Source organism: Protopterus annectens, chromosome 17.part0 (genome assembly GCF_019279795.1).
Source record: "Protopterus annectens isolate FY-2018-M chromosome 17.part0, PAN1.0, whole genome shotgun sequence".
Lineage (NCBI taxonomy): Eukaryota > Metazoa > Chordata > Ceratodontiformes > Protopteridae > Protopterus > Protopterus annectens.
The window spans coordinates 588563586-588584085 of NC_056751.1; the positions used below are offsets into that span (position 1 = coordinate 588563586).

Consider the following 20500-nt stretch of genomic DNA (forward strand, 5'->3'; position numbering starts at 1 on the left):
TTTCAGCATTTCAAGGATGTCTCCAAAGGAGACCTCATCAGGGGGTGACCATAGGGAATCTTCCCTGTCATCGAAATCCATGTCCTCTGTTAGAGACTGCTCAGGCGAGTCTACGTGTTTCCTCTTGCACAATCTCTTCTTTGGGGGCTCCTCTGTGGGGGCTTCTGAGGAGGACTCGGAAGAGTGGGAACCCTGTACAGGGGGTTCTTGCGGCTTCCCTGCCCGGTGTCACGGGGAGGTGGCCTGTGGCAGCTGTAGCTCAGGGGGAGAAATCTGGGGTTCCAACATTGGTGGAATGCTTCCAGAAGCAAGTGCCCTCTCCATCACATGGAAAGCAGGTCCACCTGAAGAGGAATGGGAACCCAGAACAAAGAAGGACAACCTCTGAATCTGGGTTACACCCCACTCCTCCAAACCCGCTCCCGAGGATGGAGCCTCAAGCAGGATCGGTGCAGACAAAGCTCCCAGTACCGAGGATGGAACCAAAGAAAAAATAGGAACCATGCCATGAACCGAAAAGCCTGCAGCCCAATCATGGGGTTGAGGAATGACTGGTTCAGCAGGAACTGAGGACCAAAGGGACAGTCCCGAAACCTCAGTGAGGTCCACTACAGATGCCGAGATGGGGGCATTCTGAAAAGGTCATCGGAGCAGGAGGCTTCGGAAGCAGAATGGTCAAAGGAGGAGAATAGATGGAGTCCGTTGAGAAGTAAACCCAAGTTCTGCAGGAGGATGGGTCCTGAAAGGTGTGGGTATCCCTCTGGCTGCCAACAACTGATCCACAAGATGCACCACATCAAGTTCTGAAAGTCTCCTGGTGGATTTAGCGGATGTTCCCGATGAAGTCTCAGGTTGATCTAGGAACGGGCTATACACTTGGCCTAGAAATGGGTCTATGGATGGAGAGTATCGGGTCCATGGTGTAGAATCTACTGGCACTGATGTCTCAAGTTTGGAGACAGGAAGCAGTGGGGTCAAATCCATTCTTGTCGGGGCCGTAAATGAGCTTGGTGCTGAAGGGGCACTCAGAGGCGATACTGGGGATTCAACTGTCATTGCAGAGATAGGCATCGAAGGCCTGCACTGTGCCGAAGCAGCACACGGTGCTGAAGTCATAGTAGGCGAGGTGAGGTCTATAGTCAGTGCCAGAGACAGTATCAGAGCCGAAGCTGGCACCAATATAGTAACAGTCGTAGTACCTGGAGCAGATGAGGTCGGTGCCAACGAGGCAGACTTATGCTCCGAACATAGCTTTTGGACTTTAGGTTTCACAGACTTGCCTTGGTCACATGAGGGTGAAGAGGGAAATGAATGGGGCCTTTTCTTATCCTTCATAGGAGTAGTTAAGACCTCCGTCGCAGAAAGGGCCTCTGAAAAGGGCAACCTAAGTAGGCCCTTCAGTATTAACTTATTCTTGCACTTGTTCAGAGTGCATTTGCTGAAACAATCACACAGGGAGGTTACACCGAAAGATGGGACATCCCCAAGAAATAAACACAATCATTGTGAGAGTCACTACTCGGAAGTTTACCATTACACAAAGTACAATGCTTGAAACCCGATGTACCCTTCCTATCAGACATCCTGAAAAGCTAAACACAACAATGAAAGTCTTCAGAGAAAAATGTAAATTCTACTTTCTCTATATCTAAATACACACAGTATCTATCAAAAGAGTAAAAAACACACAACTAGACAGAAAAGGGAAGAACAGAAGAAATACTAGCAATGGTATTCAAGGAATAACACAAGGGTAAAGGGAGACGGCCGTACCACCAATGGTACTTAAAAGATTACCAAAAAGGTAGAAGTAGAAGTGAAAAAGGTCTAAATCTACCTGTAAATATAAAGAGTAATGAATATAAATCACAAACAACAAGAAAATAGATAAATATTTCCACATGATATCAAAAAGTTTCCACTTAGCTGAGAGCTTGGCTGAAATGCGGCTTTACGGCTACACGGCAAACAAAATCTGAGGTAACAGGGAAAAGGGCATTGTGGGTAGAAGCTTAGCTTGAGAGTCTTTGGCTGGCACGAACTTTGTATTAGGCTGACTCAGCCAGCAGTGATGAATGGAAAGAAGATTTACATCATCAGATGTTACATTATCTTAAAATACACACATGAAAATGAGTATATTTCAGAGGGCAAGTCTCCCCTGCACCTTCCACATCCTCTGCCACTTTTGTATATATGTATATATATATATATATATATATATATATATATATATATATATATATATATATATAAAGATTACCTTCACAAGCTTGAAGTTTCAAAACTTCGAACTGCAAATGGTCAAGACCATAAGATCGAAGTTTAGAAACCTTGAACATTTTGAGTGTAGATCGTCATACAGAGCAAAATGGGATATTTGTCATTTTCCTCACTGTAGTGTGATCTCGGAGCTGGTATATTTATTTAGCAGGGGGTGTGGGGGGTGCAGTGGGGCTTGACCCCTGCAAAACACAAAAAATTAGTTTGTTTTTATTTTTTATTACAATTTCAAAGTTTCAAAACTTCAGTCTTATGGTCTTGACCATTTGCAGTTCAAAGTTTTGAAACTTCAAGCTTGTAAAGTAAATCCATATATATATATATTTATATATATATTTATATATATATATATATATATATTTATATATATATATATATATATATATATATATATATATATACATATATATATATTTATATATTTATATATACATATATATATATATATATATATATATATATAAAGATGGATAGATATAGATATATAAACTCTGAAATTGCATGAGTAGAGAAAGGACAAATTCTTACTTACCACTATACCATGGCCTCCTACAAAGTAATTCTGGCATTCTACAATCATATGACTATTTGGGTGCTGGTGCCAGTATTAAACACTTTTGATTTTCTGAATGCTTTACTAATTGACTGCCTGTATGTGTGTGTGTATATGCTTTTTTGTTTGTATTTATGGCTGTCACCATATGTGCATAATGTGCAGCTTGTCAAAAAAACAATTTGATAAAAATAATCTTTTCAGATTATATGTTATATTAATCCTACGGTATCACACAAAGGGAAATGTATAAGTATGAAATTACTCCAGATAAGGATAAAAATATTTGCTATTTCCCACTGCAGTTAAATTACAAATTCCCATCCTCAGAATTAATCAAAACATTAAAGTGAGGTCCTTTCTTGAACTTGTATATCTGCAATATTATTTACTTCCAGGATAACACAGGGTGACTATTAAGTATTTAGAATACCAAGTAAAATACGTTGATTCTGAAGTCTAATGTTTTGAAATAGAAGTCTGTAACATAGGCTCACTGCATGCTAAGATGCTTGCATGGTGCAGACTTCATGTACATTTGAAAAGGCAGTGCTTGTAGGCATCCATATTCTTGAAAATTTAGTACACGAGTAGGAAATCATTCAAGACTTTTAGCACACATACCATGAATTTAGCACGGTGCAATTTCATGCATTTCTTCTTGCATGTACCAGAGTAAACAAACACTAGTCAAGTGATCATAAAGGCCATAAGATGTCCAGCTATTAGTATGCGAAAAATAGTTCATAGGTGTGTACTAGACTAATGGCCCTAGAATCTGTACAAACCCAGAAGAATCTGCCATACCTGAGATCATGCCTGCTCAACCTCGTTGACTTCTTTAAGTCAGTCACCAGGGCTGTGGATAAAAGTAAGGGAGTGCATACAGCCTACCACGATCTGGCCAAGGCCTTTGATACCATTCCTCACTCGGGAATTATTGATAAACTCACTAAACTAGGCATCAACCCCTATATCACTAGGTGGATTGCAAACTGGCTCACAGATAGAACACAGTGTGAAAGTAGTGAAATCCAAGTCAGACTTCTGACCAATCATGACTGGAGTCCCACAGGAATTGGTCCTGGGTCCTATCCTGTTCAGCATCTACTTCTCAGAAGTCCACGCCAACACAATGGGACTCTGGCTGACCAAGTTCACAGATGACTGCAAGCTGGGAACCATTATTAACTCCCCAAGTGATGCAGACATCCTACAGAAAGGCTTCACTGAGACCAATGACTGGTTTCAAAACCATGGCCTTAAACTTAATGCCAAAAAATGCATTGTCACCCCCTTTGGAAAAAACTCAGTTCTCACTAACCACCACATCGATGGGAGCCCACTGAACACTGAAGGCATTATAAGATATCTGGGGATGCAGGTTGACAGCAATCTCTTCTTCAACCACCACATTGCCATTGTGGTCAGAAAGTCCTTCTATGTGACACATCTCATTACCAAGGGTTTTGCATCCAAGAAGAAAGAGGTCATCGTCTCTCTCTACTCTTCCCTCATTAGACCAATCATGAAGTATAATGCCCATTTGGCATGTACCTCACTAGACACCTGCAAGAGCTGGAGAGGCCACACAAGTACCTCAAGAAGAGGATCCTAGGCATTAAACACATGTCCTACATGGACAGACTCAAAAGACTCCAGCTATTCTCTGTCTCATATCGCCTACTTAGAGGCAATCTCTGCTTGACTTACAAAGCCATATCTGACTCAGCTCTGTTAGAAATGCTACAGCTAAAGAAATCCCAATCCCCCTGCACCACATGCTCCAGAGACCTTAACCTCATTACCACAATTAACAGAACATGCTGGAGGGACAGGTTCCTCACCCAGAGACTGCCCATGCTCTGGAATGGACTTCCCATACATGTCAAGCAGAACACCTTGCTGTCCCTCTTCAAGAGAAATCTTGATGAGTGGATGGGTAATAGAAAGTTCAGCCCGGGGAGCACTCCAGCGATTCTACTTGATAGAGGCACTAGGAACTAATGTCAGGCAACATGATGCCAGAGCACGTCTATGGGCTAGGCTTGTAAAGGCTCCAGGGCCATTAGCCTAGAACACACCTATGAACTAGTTTTTGCATACTAATATCTGGACATCTTATGGCCTTTATGATCATTTGACTAGTATTGTTCCAATGTTCCTGTGTTTGTAGCATTGTAGAGTAGGTGCTTGATTATGAAAGGGATTCTTCTGCTGCCTAGACACATTAGGTAGAACAGAACACTGCTGCATTCACCCAAGACCTGCAACTTGATATGCATAACATGGGCCATGTTGTATAAAATGGTTGTGCAGAAACAGCTTCAGCAGCAGGGACCCATCCCAGAAGAGTCTACCAAACCTCTTGAAGCAGTGGACAGGGAGCAGCCAGTCAAAAGAGAAAGTGGGTGGTACAGGATTCCATGCAAGGCACAGGTGAGAACATTACATCTTGGCAGTGGCAAAGAGGTGGTTGTGATTCATAATTATAGGCCATTACACAAACAGCAAAGAATCAACTGATGCATGTATTCTCTAGCCTATGTTGTACTATACAAGGTACAGACTCTCCTCACTTTACTTCAGATATTACCTTACCCACTTAGGTTGGGGATGGGCAAGATGCAGTCAACATCATTCGCACAGATGGGAGGATACAGTGACAGGTGACAACAATGCTATCATATGGACTAAGTTCATGAGAGGGAGGTGTAGTAGCCAAATAGACTGGTAGCAGGTTATAATGAGTCAGGGATAAGATCCTCCAGAGGCAGGGTGGAGCTGTAGTGGCACAAACACTGGCGATGAGTACTGTAGTGGCCTGTGGTATTTGATGGCCTGTGTGGTAAGAGCTGACAGTGATGCTGTCTCAGGAATGGTCTGTGCCATCTAAGCATGCCAAAAGTGTGATCCGCCAACTGACATCTGGACCCCATTCACAGCCATGGATGGCAGAACCAGTAGAAGCAGACTAGAGGATTTTTGCCAAATGCCACATGGTAGTCTAATGGATGCCATATTACCCACCAATTACCAGAGCAGCACTGTCTGGTCCCTGTCTCTATACTCATTTTCTTGTTGGATGTCTTCACACAGGTCATGCAGATATTGCGCATCATTCTGCTGTGCACTCATCATCTCCACAGTAGTACAAGCAGCAGCAGCTGTCTGCCTGCATAACTGACTTGTACATGTGCTGATTAATGCCAAGTATAACACACAGGTCAGAGACCTGGAGTTATTGTGACACTACAATCTACTATGCCTCTTCCCAGTGGGATACTCTCTTATGCCAAAAGTACTGCTGTCCAGGCTGGAGACTCTTCAGTAACCTGGATGGTGCTCATAATTACAAGTCATTTGCCAACAAATGGTGAGTCTGGAGTTTTAGCAAGACTCTGATCATACTCCTCATATATTAGGGATAGGTGCATGAGGCCTACATCATTGTTGTTGCTCACAGTACCACACTGTGTGCATGTTGTCGTCATTATCAGCCATGGATGATTGGCTGACATCATGCATTTACAGTGCCATTGTTGATAATCAATACACCTCTGGTAGCACCAAAATTAAATGGACTTACCCCAAGTCACAGGTATGCTACTATATGATAAAAACTGCAAATACCATATGAGTAGTAAAGCTCCTTGTTATTCAGGCAATTGCAGGTCACTCCCCCTTAGCACCGCCCAGTTCAGGCAATTGGACTGACATACTGGTGCTACCTGTAGTGCAGAAATGCAGAAGCCTCTTGTTGAGTCCTACTACAGCCTCACATCCACAGCACTGTACTATATGACAGTATAATGGTTAATACTGACTAGGTGCATCCCCAGCAAAGACTGATGCTGTCATCACCAGCCCAGCTTCCACATCCAAGCCACCTCAAGGTATGATGGTCTACTCTCTTTCCAAAGACAGGGGCACCAGGAATGTCTGCACCTGTGCACAATTCTTCTGTGTTAGTGATTCACTTACTGTTTTGGACATGCCACTGGCAATGTTCCTTACCTTGTTATTAGCAGGTAACATCATATTGGTTACTCTTTGCTGAGCCTAATGTAGATACCTGTTATGGTTATCCTCAGCACTGATAACCTGGTAATACTCCCTGCCACAACTGCTCCTTTGCTTTAACTGTGGCCAGGATGCATATGCCATCCCTACAGAGGACCTGCAGTACCACCTTGGTCTCCTGGATACTGATCATTTGCATTCATTATCTATCATGCTACCATATAGCTACCATATAGGTGGCAATCCACTAAGCACAGAAGAGGTTATCAGGGACCTGGGGACCCAGGTTGACAGTGGCCTTTCTTTTGACACTCACGTTGCTAAAGTGGTTAGAAAGACCTTCTACATTGCCCACCTGATCATGAAGGGATTCACATCCAGATCTAGTGAGGTCATTGTTCCCCTGTACTCTTCACTTATCAGACCAATTATCGAGTACAATGCCCCATTCGGGATGTATCTCACCCGACATCTGCAGCAATTGGAGAGACCCCAAAAGTTCCTCACCAAAAGGATAAAGGGACTCCAAAATCTGTCATATGCTGCCAGATTGAAGAAACTCCAGCTCTATTCAGTCGCATACCATCTGCTCAGAGGTGACATGTGCCTGACATACAAGGCCATGTCCAACCTGGAATTAATGGACATGCTCCACCTCAAAAAATCCAAATCCACCAAAACCACTAGAGCAAGCGACTTAAACCTTAGCACGGATATAAATAGAACGTGCTGGAGGGATAGATTTATCACTCAGAGACTCCCTATGCTGTGGAATAAAATCCCGGTCCATGTGAGGCAGAGCACCTCGCTGGCTCTGTTCAAGAGAAATCTTGACCTGTGGATGGGAGATCGTAGGTTTACCCCGGGAATCATCTCTGTGTCACTGCTGGACAGAGGCACAACAAACTAATGGGCACAGTATTTTTTCATATAAGGGGTGGCGTAAGCCACAAAAATTTGGGCTAGGCTTATAAATGCCTTAGGGCAGATAGCCTAGTATAAACCTATGAACCTATCAGTGAACTCTTGACAAGTGATGTACAGCTGTGGGTTGCATATGTCAGTCAGTGTATATATGCATGGCTGATTTTGGATATACCAAATAACTGTATGTTGCCCCAACCCCATACAGAGCCCACTTACCCATCTCCTGCTGTGATTTGACACTATGCAGCTGTGGGCTTGTTATCATGACATCCCTTCCACCATTACCATAAGGAAACTTTTAATTCACTATTCATTCTATTTACCCCATAACATGTCTTGCTGCACAAGGTAATACAGTCCCTGTAAAGGGGCCATAATGCCCTCTGTAGCATGTCTTGCCCACTGTGTGCATTGGCATTGACACTTGTGAATCCCCAACCCACAGCCAGTCATGACAGTGTCATACCATTGTTTTGTGTTCTCACACCCACATACAGCTGTTATGTCCCTGTTTCTGTCATTGTCATGGGTGATCAGTCCAATGCAGGGCTACGTTACCAGGAGTCTTGTCTTTGCTCAGTATGTATATACCACATGTTTCAAACTCTAACACCTAAATGTAGTAATGTCTTGGTTCCACTGTTGTTTGTATTTGTGCGATCTCTTGTGAAATAGTGCTTCCATTTTTTATCATGGCAATTCAGGGCAGAAACACACTACTTATGTTAATGATTATATAGCACAGACTCGTTGCCTGAGTATGCAGTATATTGACGTATGGAGTCGTCTATGAAAGGCAGGAAGACTGTGTCATGTAACCATTTTGCAGTATATAATTTCTGTGCTGAGATCTTTATTATCTGAATGACCATCTGTGCACATGGTACTACCATTTTATTCCTCAAGTGGACCTGTTTGAATCACCTTGGCTACTTCAAGTGCTGGGAGCAAGATTGTCTCTTTTTTTCTATAGTGAATTTCAGGACTGTCTTTGAAACCAGAAAAATGGTCTTTTAATATAAGGCTAATGCCCAGCTTATGTTTCCAAGGATGGTAAATGATGCCACTAACGTCACCCATTCTGGTGAGCAGTGCAAATCTTGCTGCAGTGACCTGCAGTAGTGTCACCCCAACCTACTATGCCAAGAGGAAGCAGACATCTTGACTTTTCCAATACAGTACTGTGCTAAGTTCTTCTAACATTATTTTACAGTGGCACAGGAGGAGAGGGAAAACATGGAAGCTTGCCTCAGAAGGTGAACACCTTTTCCTGAGGTAAGGGTACATATACTATGTGCATTGCTGTACTGTACTGCTTTCAAAATATATGTAATGTGTGTGTGTGTGTGTGTGTGTGTGTGTGTGCGTGTGTGCGCGTGTGTGTGTGTGTGTGTGTGTGTGTGTGTGTGTGTGTGTGTGTGTGTGTGTGTGTGTGTGTATACTTATGAACTGTCTGCTTCTTCTTCATTCTGAATGTCCAGTTGTAGAGATGGCGCAGGGGCAGTGGTGATCACCTCAGTCTGCATCTTTGATGTCTCTAGTGCCGGTGCACCTGTGAGTGCCAGGGCTGCATATCAGCAGTGGGACCCTAATGAGTCTGACTTCAAGGACTAACTGATGCCCTCATGAGGGGTGCAGAAGTTATTCTTCTGATAGTGGCTCAGAGGGACTCCTCTGTGTACACATGGCATAGACTGCATCAGTATTATTGTCTGAAGGTACGCTGATAGTTGGATGCCCATGTCATTACCATGGAGCACCTCCCGGCACAGCTCTATGAGTCACATGGTCAGTATGGTCCGACCATTAGGCTACTATATAGACACCAACCAAACTTCACTTTCATCTTCAGCTTCATCTATCGTCTTATATGAAAAATGTACATGTTTCCAGAAAAGAAGTGCTCCTCCCACAAACTTCTTCCTTATGGTTACCTTTTCTGTGATTTCCTCTGATTGATTTTTCCTGTTTTCTGTATTTGGTATCTTTTAGTTTCTGCCCTTTTTTATAATTAATTGGTTGGTACTTTGTTGTTGCAGACCTCCTTGACTTGTTTGCCACTGTGCATGTGGCAGCAGCAATGAGTCAGTTCATCACTGCTGGCAGGAGCATTCATAGACTCATGCACATTCAAACACACTCTATGATGTAGTAACTCCAGTCACATTCACTTTGATAGTGTGGATTTCCCAATATACCTGCCTAATACCCCTTGAAACCATAATACATGTATATCTAATTTCCAGTGCTCTCCATTTTCCAGAATACCTGTGCTGTGCAAATCCTTATTCATACCTAAGCAGCTGCAGGCTGAGTCACACTTTGGGATCCTTGACATTTAACATTGTGCAACTGCAAAGGATTTATAAATCCAGGCCTACATATCAGGGAAAGCAAAGTTATTAGTTTGTTAAATGAAAACTCTGTCTTTTAAGTTGTTTTCTTTTCTTTTCTTTTTTTTTTTGGGACACTCTTCCTTCATTTCATAAGACAAACAAATAATCCCAAAATTCTGAAAGAGGCAAAATCTGGAAAAGTTAAGTGGGTCTGAAACTTCAAGTCAAAGTTTTGAGTTGTGAAAGTACTTTTAGACAAGTAAATGTACAAAACGGCTTCATGAATAAGCAGCATAACCACATTTTAGGCATTCTTAGTTATAAAAACATACTTGTTTAATGGTGAAATGCCGTACAGTCCATTCAGGCAGAATAGTTTCAGAGGTGATAGTCACAGTTATGTCTCCATATGTGCATGGTGTATAGTCCAAAGGCCAGTAATGCTCACATTTAACCTGAAGACAAAAAACACAAGAAAGCAGTTAATAGCATAACTGTTTCAACCAAGTTTCTTAAAGATAGGAATTTCAAATATAAGCAGCATACAGAAGCAATGAGAGTCAGAACAGTTAAACTTCTCATCGATGCCTATAATGCTTAGTAAGTAAGGCCCCTAATTCCAGTAGTCACATTCACTGAATTTGGATTTTAACATATAGAAGGAATATTTTCCCTCAGTCAGGAATGCATAGCTGGTGACCTGATCCTAACTGTTTGTGAAAGAGGTATTTTTCACTGCTGCAGTAACCATAGCACGGAAAACACATTTGGCTGGCCTATATACATAGGCCTTCCTTTTTATGTGGTGTTTGAAGGACAGCATTTAGTTTTACTTGGTATACTTTTTGGTATTTTTTGTAATTTTATTTATTTTTTGCTTTTGTGTGTTTAAGTCTTACTTCTGATCTGCAGCTTATGTAACGGACCACCTTTCAGTCCTGAACAAAAAAAAAAAACAAAAAAAACCCACGAAAGTAAAAATTAAAGCCACAAGGGTAGTCACTACAATTAGCATGCATGGATTAACAGAAGGTTGTCTCATTGCTACAAAATGTATTGACAGTGATGTGACAGCTTTCCATCAATTTTAGAGGCATTCTCTGCCAGACCTGAGGGTGCCATGTTTATAACAAATGGGAAAGAATGTCTTCCATGATATTAATTGAAACAAAAATACTTGCAGCTAAGTCTCAGCATCTGCATCTAACCCTGTTGCAAAACCTGGGTCAAGCAAAATGACAAGTTTCTGAAACCTTTAGAATCTACAGCTTCTAATCTCTGTGCGCCCCTCTCTCTGGGGACTGATACTATATCAAAATAATTTTTTTGTGCAGGTAAGGACACATGCTGACCAGAAAAGGAAAAAGGAAAAAAAGGAAACAAATCTATACTGTATTTTTTACACAATCTCTTAACAATGTCACAATAGTCAAAGGTGTAATCCTGACATATTGTTTCCATAGCTTTGTTCTCATGGTCTTTACTTAACTGGGTCATTGCCTTGCTCTGAAGGACAGTAGTGGCTCTGTGTTTTCTGATCCAGTGACACCGATGGTGCTGCTGGAAGGATTTTGGCTATGGGTGGCTGTCATTCAGATAAGTATAACTCACCTTTAAGCAGCTGGAAAATTCCAGAACTTCCATTGAGGTATTAAAAATAGAAAAAAAAAAAAAAGACAGGACTAATCCCATCACATTCCTTTCTGTAAAGAAATTGTCATGGTTTAGAAATAAAAAATATACATTACAAGTTATATTTAAGTATTATATTTTTGTTAAATTGAATTACATAAATTTTATGTTCAGTATGTCACCAGATTGGTAACTGCAGGGGTGAATTGTGTTAAGCTACACCTTATCTAATTACAGAGTTGATTTCTAGTTCTTATGTGCATTGCATTGGATCAATAATATATCTGTGTTTAAAAGTTCTGGTACAGTTTTATTCACGTCTTGCTTATTATGTTTGATACAACTATTACAATTGTAATATGAGAACACATTTTAGTTTGACTACAAAATCTAGGGAATGTATGGCAACCAGGTTTCTTAATTGTCTCAGCTCTTCAGAGTTTCATTTTATTGTTATTCAGTGATATCAAACTGTTTGTTGTGTTTTCAGGCAGAAATGTAATATTTTGGATATGACTTAAAAGAAAAACAGTCTTTCAGGCTTCTTTGCTTAAACTAACTTGGTAATCATTTTCTTATCTTAATCACTTACTTTGTAGGTTATTTTGAGGTTGTTTAATAATTCAATATGTGAGGACTCTAAAATTAAGAAAATTAACATTTGTGGTTAGAAAGCTATGTTTAGTGAGTCACAGTCATGAAGTACCTATCATCAAGGTGTGAGTCTTCCAGTTTCTCTGAGACCTTTAATGATAGCAACATTTGAAGTGATGAGTCATGACAGGAAATGCAAACAGATTAGATGTAATACCTTTTTATTGGAGCAACACAGGTTTTGTAATTACTTGAGCTTTCAAGCTGTAATGAGCCCTTCTTGAAGAGTTTTCTCTCTCTCGCTCTCTTATTCAATCTCTCTCATGCTCTGTGTGTGTGTGTGTGTGTGTGTGTGTGTGTGTGTGTGTGTGTGTGTGTGTGTGTGTGTGTGTGTATATATATATATATATATATATATATATACACACACACACACATATATGTATATGTACACACACACATATGGGTCCTATCTTTAGCTGAAAAAGCACAAAATCAAACCTAGCTTGATCGATCTGTATAGATCCAATTTTAAAACAATGAAGAAAACTGAATTTTTTTTGATGAGTGGACTCCCAATTCCCTGTTTATAAATATGCTTTCTTCATCTTAAAAGGTGACAGAATATTACTCCAGAAATTTTCTTTGTACCAAAAAAAAACTGGATTATCTTAAACATGTCAGGGTCAGAACACTGATAATAGTAAGATTTTGGATATTTTGCTTCTGCTGTTACAGGGAATATGTTTCATTTCAGCATTGATGAAGACCATTTATTAGTATGCTCTTATATGTACTATCCTCACATAAGGTTCCACAGATTCAAAAGAGGAGTCATCATTTCCAATTAACATTTCTCACGTTCAATTTAATAAACAGATCCGGAGTATTATCCAAGTGTCTAGTCCTGGTTATAGTAGGACACATGGTAAAAAGGTTCCGTATCTCCCCTTATTATGGATGACCGCTTGACCAGTCTCATTCCAATCACAACTGGATGAACAATCTGAACATAATCACTCTATTTCTGGATTCTCCTGGCCTTACAGTAATTGAGAAAAATTGAACATGGTACATTATGGGGTTCTGTTGGGCATAACCAATCATTCCATATTCTTGATTCACAAAAGGATGCATTTAATAGTATTCTTGTTTTGGCATGTGGTGTCTCTGTTCATACTGTCTGACAGACTTTTCCAGTTCTGAGACATATTTTTATAATTTTTCTCCCCTTTCTTTTATTCTTCTTCCTTCAAGTCTTACAACTAATCAACATACACCAACCTCCCTAAGTGGCACTCTGATGACTGGGTAATTGTAAAGTGATCTCCTTCACACTCAATCCAGAAGTCCAGCTGTTAGTCAAGAATGGGGCCTTCCCCAGGGAAGAACAACCTGGGGACGAAGACCCATATAATGACTGGTCAGCTGTGAACATGAAAGAGTCCTAGTGCAAAATCCTTTACTTTGGAGATCCTCTGGCCCTACCTTTCCTTACCTCTAGTGGTTAGCTGATGCATTGATGCCTGCATTCTCAAGGCTGATGTAAGCAGCCTTCCCTGAAGCTCAATGCTTCATTAAAGAGTTATACAGCAGTTCTTGGTAGACTGCATCCTCACAGTTGCCAACTGTTCAGTCTGACAGCTGTTCATTTCACATGTGCTACCTGGGTGTCAGGGCTTTTATCTTTCCTTTCCCCTGGGACAGGTGAGCTGACTTTGGCAACTTATTTCCCACTTCCTGTCATGTCCAGTACCTAGGCTTACAACTCAAACTTCAGCTGGCTGGAATACAGTTAGGGTTCCATCATTTTGCCAATGCTGAGACACATGTCATCTGCTGTTCTGATGGCTAATAATTACAAACCTCATATGAAGGTATTTCATCATTATCTCAGGAATCTATGGGATCAGTCTCAGGACATCTGGGTGTAGAATTATCTTTGATACCCTTTTTAGGTAGAACAACTGCAGGGGTAAATGATGATGGTCACTCAGGGTTTAGGTCAACATTTACTGAATCTTTTCCTAGAGCAGGCCTTTTTATTCAATGTTTTAGATTTGAGTTGGAGAACCTGTGTTATAGATAATTCAGTTAATATAGGCCCCAATCAGATAGACGTTTACATCAGTATGGAGGAGAAGTCAGCATTCATTTTTAGCAGTCATATTCCACAAGTTTCATAAGTAGTTAAACACGATGCCATAGTCACATGATACATAAACGAAGAAGCAGGGACATGATTATATCAATGACTGATGGCCATGCTGTTATGCAAGTGGTTTTCTGTGTATTTTGGGGTCTTTTTTCGACCCCTTGGTTCAAAAAATCCTCATAAAGGTAAAAACAGAAAAAGCTTTGAGAGGTGATAAATAACCATTTCACTTATTGCATTTTATGGTTCTGTCACTTCTTCTGTAAATGGGGGAAATCGTCTGACTTTCAGTGAGTACTGCCATATCATCAGGGTAGAACTAGTGCATTCTAGCTCTCAAGATTCTTCACTTCTAAGCTTGGAGACTGAGATCTTGATTCTGTACAAACCTTCAGCTTGATGTTTAGGATTTTTGAGGAGTTTTGGAAATCCCACATCTGTCCAAGTGAAAAAGATTTCCCCATTGATGATAAAACAAAGTAGTGCCATTGTATCTTCAGTTTCATAGTGTACCAGACAACCTTTCACATTTAATGGGAAATGGCTCTTCTTTTCCTCCATGAAAACTCCCCACTCTGCTCTGCTAATTTGCATTCCACAGGAACATGCATCAGTTTCTAGAATCATGTGTAGCTGTCTTGAAGGCTTTACTGTACCTTAATCTCCAAGAAAACACGTTGCCTTTCTGTCTACTATTTTCATTACTTAATTTTATTCTTGAAAGCAGTTTTCCTTGTAGCGAATGAGCATATTAGCTAATGCAGTCATGTATTTGTAGATTGTGATGTGCTCTCAATTTTCTATGGAGAGTCACATTAACAGGGTGATAACTATAAATCCTCCCTCTCTGTTATCTTGGATGTTGCCTTGAATCAAAAGGCACAGCTTTGTTCCATTTACTTTCATCTCTGAATTAAGACAAAAGTATTTAAGACAGCATGGACCATAGCAGTCAACTCTGATACATTTCTACGACTATCAAGTTTAGAAAGCCCAAGCACAACTTTTCATATCCTTTGGAACTAATAAATGGAATGTTCCTATTGGTCAAACATTTCAGACTGAATTACAAGCTATCAGGCTTTCGTTTAGTTTAGAAGACACAACAGTCCGAAGGTCCATCATTTTACAAGGCTACTTCAGCCTTGGCCACATTCTTTTGTGGCATCTCATCAGTTGTGATCTTTGAAGTTTTTCATGGTCAACAGTGCATAGTTTTAATAAGCATTATAAACTGGAACACAATTTCAAGCAAAGAGATGGCTTCATTAAAGCAGTCATTTGATGAACATTAACTGGAGCTTCTACTTTGTCTTTAGATTAATTGCTTATCATTCTATCCAATTAAGTGATAATCGTTTAGGTAAAGAAGATATGAAATGTAATACAGCTGAGCGATATATCAGAAGATGAATGGCTTGTCCTTATGCTTCCAGTCTGAATACTCCACTACTGTCTTCTTATTATATGTTAGATTAAATATTTGTTAGTGTTTTTATTGTTGTTTTACAACGCATGTTTCTGCATTGCTATTAAACAGCGACTAAAGCTCTTACAACCTTTATTAGATACCTGTTTAATGTTTGGCCAACATATAATGTTTCATTCATTTCAAAGATGCAGTGTTGCACTAGGTACCTTGACTAGCTTTGCAGAGGTCTTTAGGCTAGATATACTGTTGAGCCCATATTTTGCCACCAGGACAGTGTGGTGATTTCTTTTGAAAGAGACAACTTCTTAGTTTCTCAGTTTGTGCTGGGTGTAGTATCAAAAACTGACATCACTCTACCCACAGATTATGGCAACAAGGTCAAATGTCCACACAACATTTCCAACATGATTAATAATCCTTGGTGATGTTACCAGTTTCATACAGGAAATCTGGCTGTGAAAGCTGGAGTATTCCAACAACTGATTACTGAGTTAATTTGATTGTCAGCCATGACTAAGTTTCACCCAGTGATACTACCAATGTAAGTGTTATGTAAGATTCCGTATTGTCCTTCTGGGAAGAGCAACAACCTTACTTTATTATTCACAGGACAGATAATCTAACTCAGAACAGTTCTTGAGCAGCTTTGAGTTTTTACAGACAATCCCCTGCATTTAGTTATTATTCAATAGATTTAATAGAGCAACCTACACAAATGGACAGATTGTCATTACGTACTGTTGAACTCACAAAGGTTATTTGTGAAAGAAGACAAACTTTTCTGTACCACTCATCCCATCATGTAAGTATTCCACCTTCAACATTACCAAATCACAGGTGAGGTGCCAATGTCTTTTGCCCTTGCAAAAAGCAACTTACTGTAGCGTATTGGAGCTAGAACTGAGTGAGCTACCAATTCAGGCATTTTGATTTAGTGAAGTGTGATTCATCAGTTTCAGATTCAGCTAATTATAATTTATTTAGTCAGGCACTCAGGGGCTTATTTTTTGAACAGTAGGACTCTTATCTTATCATACAATAGACTCTGGTTTATCTAGCATCCCTCTCCTTGAAGAGTAAACCAAGGCATCTCAGTAACTAAAGCACAAAATACTATATCAGCTGGAGGGCGTTATTTGCCTGTGGTCTTGCTGTAGCCGTGGAGAAACAGAGAGTTAATTTGTTCCTGCAGATGGGCTGAAGAAAGGCTATGGAGGTGGCTTCTAGCTGCTGGGACAGCATTATTACTGCTGAGCAAAAATAAAAAAGAAATAAATAAATAAAACAGAAATTCTAGTAAGTGTGGTGATATTCACTTTTTAAGAGTATGTCATGCTTACTCCAGCATTTTTCTTCCAGAGTACAGTTTCACTTACCAAATCCAGAGGCTCAAATCCCACTTGATTTTTCTTTCAGACCTATCATGTCACCCACCTGTTCAAGGCGAATACTGGGGCCCTTCCTACTACCAGCTTGTTTCTGGTTCTCTGTCAGACAGAAGATATGAGTACAGCACATATGCCCATACCATTCTTACCCCTCCCCCTGAGAAGGAAAGTAGTGCGGTGGATCCTTGATCTTCCTCCTTTCACTTAACACTTGACAGTCTAAGTTTACCTCTCCTAGTATCAATGCTTCAGACTTTAGCTTCATCATCAAACTCATGGATCAGCTTCTATCACAGGATTTGTCCAGCTATCATACACAGTGAAATATTTGAAAATCTGGGTCTAATCAATCTATGGCATAATAAGGTTGTCAAATAAAAAGCATAAAACAACTTACTTTGCCCGTTTCCATACAGTTAGTCAACATTACTACAACCTCAATGTGGTGCTCCAACACCATCCGCCAGAAGTCATTCACAGTGTCCGGTAGAGGGCCTTGGCATGCAATAAACTCACTGTCTGAATGGTAACTCTGTGGAAACAGATTGTTAGCAGATGGAATTAATAACACCCAAAATATGCTTCATATCTATTTATCTGTGAACCAAGGTCTCTTCTTTAACACTACTCCTCTACAACATACTTTTCTGTTATACGTTTGCAAATAACAGGGCATAATTGTTGCCAAAGCAATGTTAATTATTCAGTTAAAATAACAATTATTTTGTGCCAGGGTCTCACAAAGACACAGATACCTACAACATATCCCATCATGGGAATAAGTAAATGAGCACTTTATTTAGGATAAATTAAGAAATGGCAGAAATACAAAGGTATAGAGCAAAGGTATGTGTGTGTGTGTGTTCTGTGAAATACTATGCCACTTCTGTGTGCATCTTTTTTTCCTACGTGCTTTTAAACCTCTTGTCTGCTAGCTATCAAGCCTCCCATAATCAGATTGTGCCCAGTAGTTCCCCAATACTAAGGAATTACCCATTATCATGTAAAGGCAAGAGCTAGTCTGGAGAGGCTGTCATGCAGGCAGCCATAGGATCTACTTGTCCCCTAATCAGCACTGACAATGAGGCCACTTGTATGATCTTACCCCACCTCCTGGGGTATCCACTGTGTCTCCCCTCCTTGCCTACCATAAGTGCATGTTACTGTACATTCACTACTGAAGACAACACGCAGAAAGTGGCTTGGTGAACGAAAATCCCACCCTCAAGATGTGTAGTAAAATACTTCTTTTTGCTTTTCCCCTCCTTCCCCTCTAGGCTCTGTGAACTATTTGAGTCAGTAATGAAACATGGGTCATCTATGCCACTGGTGCTAGTCATTTCTGTGCAAAACTTTATCCTTTTAACAGTGGAATATATGACCATCAGTTAGATATTTAGGTGTTTAAGAAAAACATTTTCTAGAACAAGGGTGAAATAAATACTATTAGATACAAGGTAAGGTGTGCTAAAACTTAATATAATATACAATATGTTATATAGCATGCAAAACCCTTTTTGATTTTTATTTCTATCAAACATTAAAAAAATCAACAGTTTTAACAAAAAAGAACAAAAAATAAAAATGTAAAATAGGATTTTTTTAAAAAAAGATAAAGGAATTGACATCAGTGGAACCAATAAATCCAAAATGAGTTTTACGGTCCAGTGTTTGGATTTATTGGTCCCATTGGTGTCAATTCCTTTATCTGGTTTTTAGTTCATTTCCATTTTTTTTTTAAATAATTTTTTTTATTGAGTCACTCTAAAAATGTAAAAAATAAGGAAGAAGAGTGAAAACTTTGCAAAAGAAACACAGACAAGCTGATTTCAGAAAAGCATTCAAGGTTGGTTTTGCTAATTGCGATAATGAGGTACCAGAAGAAGTAGCAGGAATCAACAAAAACAACCTCAAAATACTTTTCTGAAATCAGCTTCTCTGTGTTTCTTTTGCAAAATTTTCACTCATCTTCCTTATTTTTTACTTTTTAGAGCGACTCAATAAAAAGCATTCTTTTTAAAAAAAATCTTTTTTATATATTTTTATTTTTTTACTTTTTAGTCTTTAAAATATCGTTGCTTTGCCATTAGCGGGTTCATTATTAGTATTAGAAGTAGTAGTAGTGATAGAGGTAGTATTAGTACTAGTGGTAATAGTAGTAGTAGTAGAGGTAGTTTTAGTGGTAGTAGTAGTTGCAGTAGTACATTACAGTGTGTTCAATAGACCATGAAACTCAAAACTTTCCAAACATGTTAGGGTGTTTGCTTGCCCAGACTCACTTCACAGAATCTATCATTCTACTTGCTTGCTGACGAGAACATGCAGGTCCGTCCACCTCTCCCCTTCCCAACACATGCACACCTGTACACTTAAAAGCAGTGCATATCCTGTTTTCTTTTAGGGTTAAAAGTGCACATCAAGCCCTCACTTAGTGATTGGAGATGCTCATTAGTGGCAGATCCTTGTGTTCTGGAGCACACACTCCCACACTTCATTCCATGCTGCTGCTGCAGAAGATGGAGCCATTGTTGCTGCCGGTGATGTGGGCCTGGCTGCCACACAATCTCTACACTTTAACTGCTGGTTCTACTGTTCCCTGCCACTGTGAAACATGTCCAGGGGAATCTCAGCACCAAACAGGTAATGGGTAATTGGGATGTAATTTTGACTATGAACCTATCGATTGAAGAAACTCCAGCTCTATTCAGTTGCATACCGTCTGCTCAGAGGTGATCTGTGCCTGACATACAAGGCCATGTCCAACCCGGAATTAATGGACATGCTCCACCTCAAAAAATCCATATCCACCAGAGCCACGAGAGCAAGAGACTTAAACCTCAACACGGATATAAATAGGACGTGCTGGAGGGACAGATTCATCACCCAGAGACTCCCTACACTATGGAACAGAATCCCAGTCCATGTGAGGCAGAGCCCCTCACTGACTCTGTTCAAGAGAAATCTTGACGAGTGGATGGGAGATTGTAGGTTTACCCCGGGAATCATCTCTGTGTCACTGCTGGACAGAGGCACAGCAAACTAATGGGTATAGTATTCTCATCCTAAGGGGTGGTGAAAGCCACACACACTCTGGCTAGGCTTATAAATGCCCTAGGGCAGATAGCCTAGTATGAGCCTATGAACCTATGAACCTATGAACCTATGAACTCTGAAGAC

General features: G+C 40.2%; 1 protein-coding gene across 1 annotated transcript in view; it reads right to left on the reverse strand.

Annotated features, from left to right (window-relative positions):
- The window catches only part of PTPRH (protein tyrosine phosphatase receptor type H), a 722562-nt gene that overhangs the window by 54789 nt on the left and 647273 nt on the right, over positions 1-20500 (reverse strand). The window contains exons 16-17 of the mRNA XM_044059212.1: positions 17721-17855; positions 10455-10577 (exon numbers count right to left, since the gene is read on the reverse strand). Of these exons, the coding sequence (XP_043915147.1) occupies positions 10455-10577; positions 17721-17855 (258 nt within the window). The remainder of the gene's footprint in view (positions 1-10454; positions 10578-17720; positions 17856-20500) is intronic.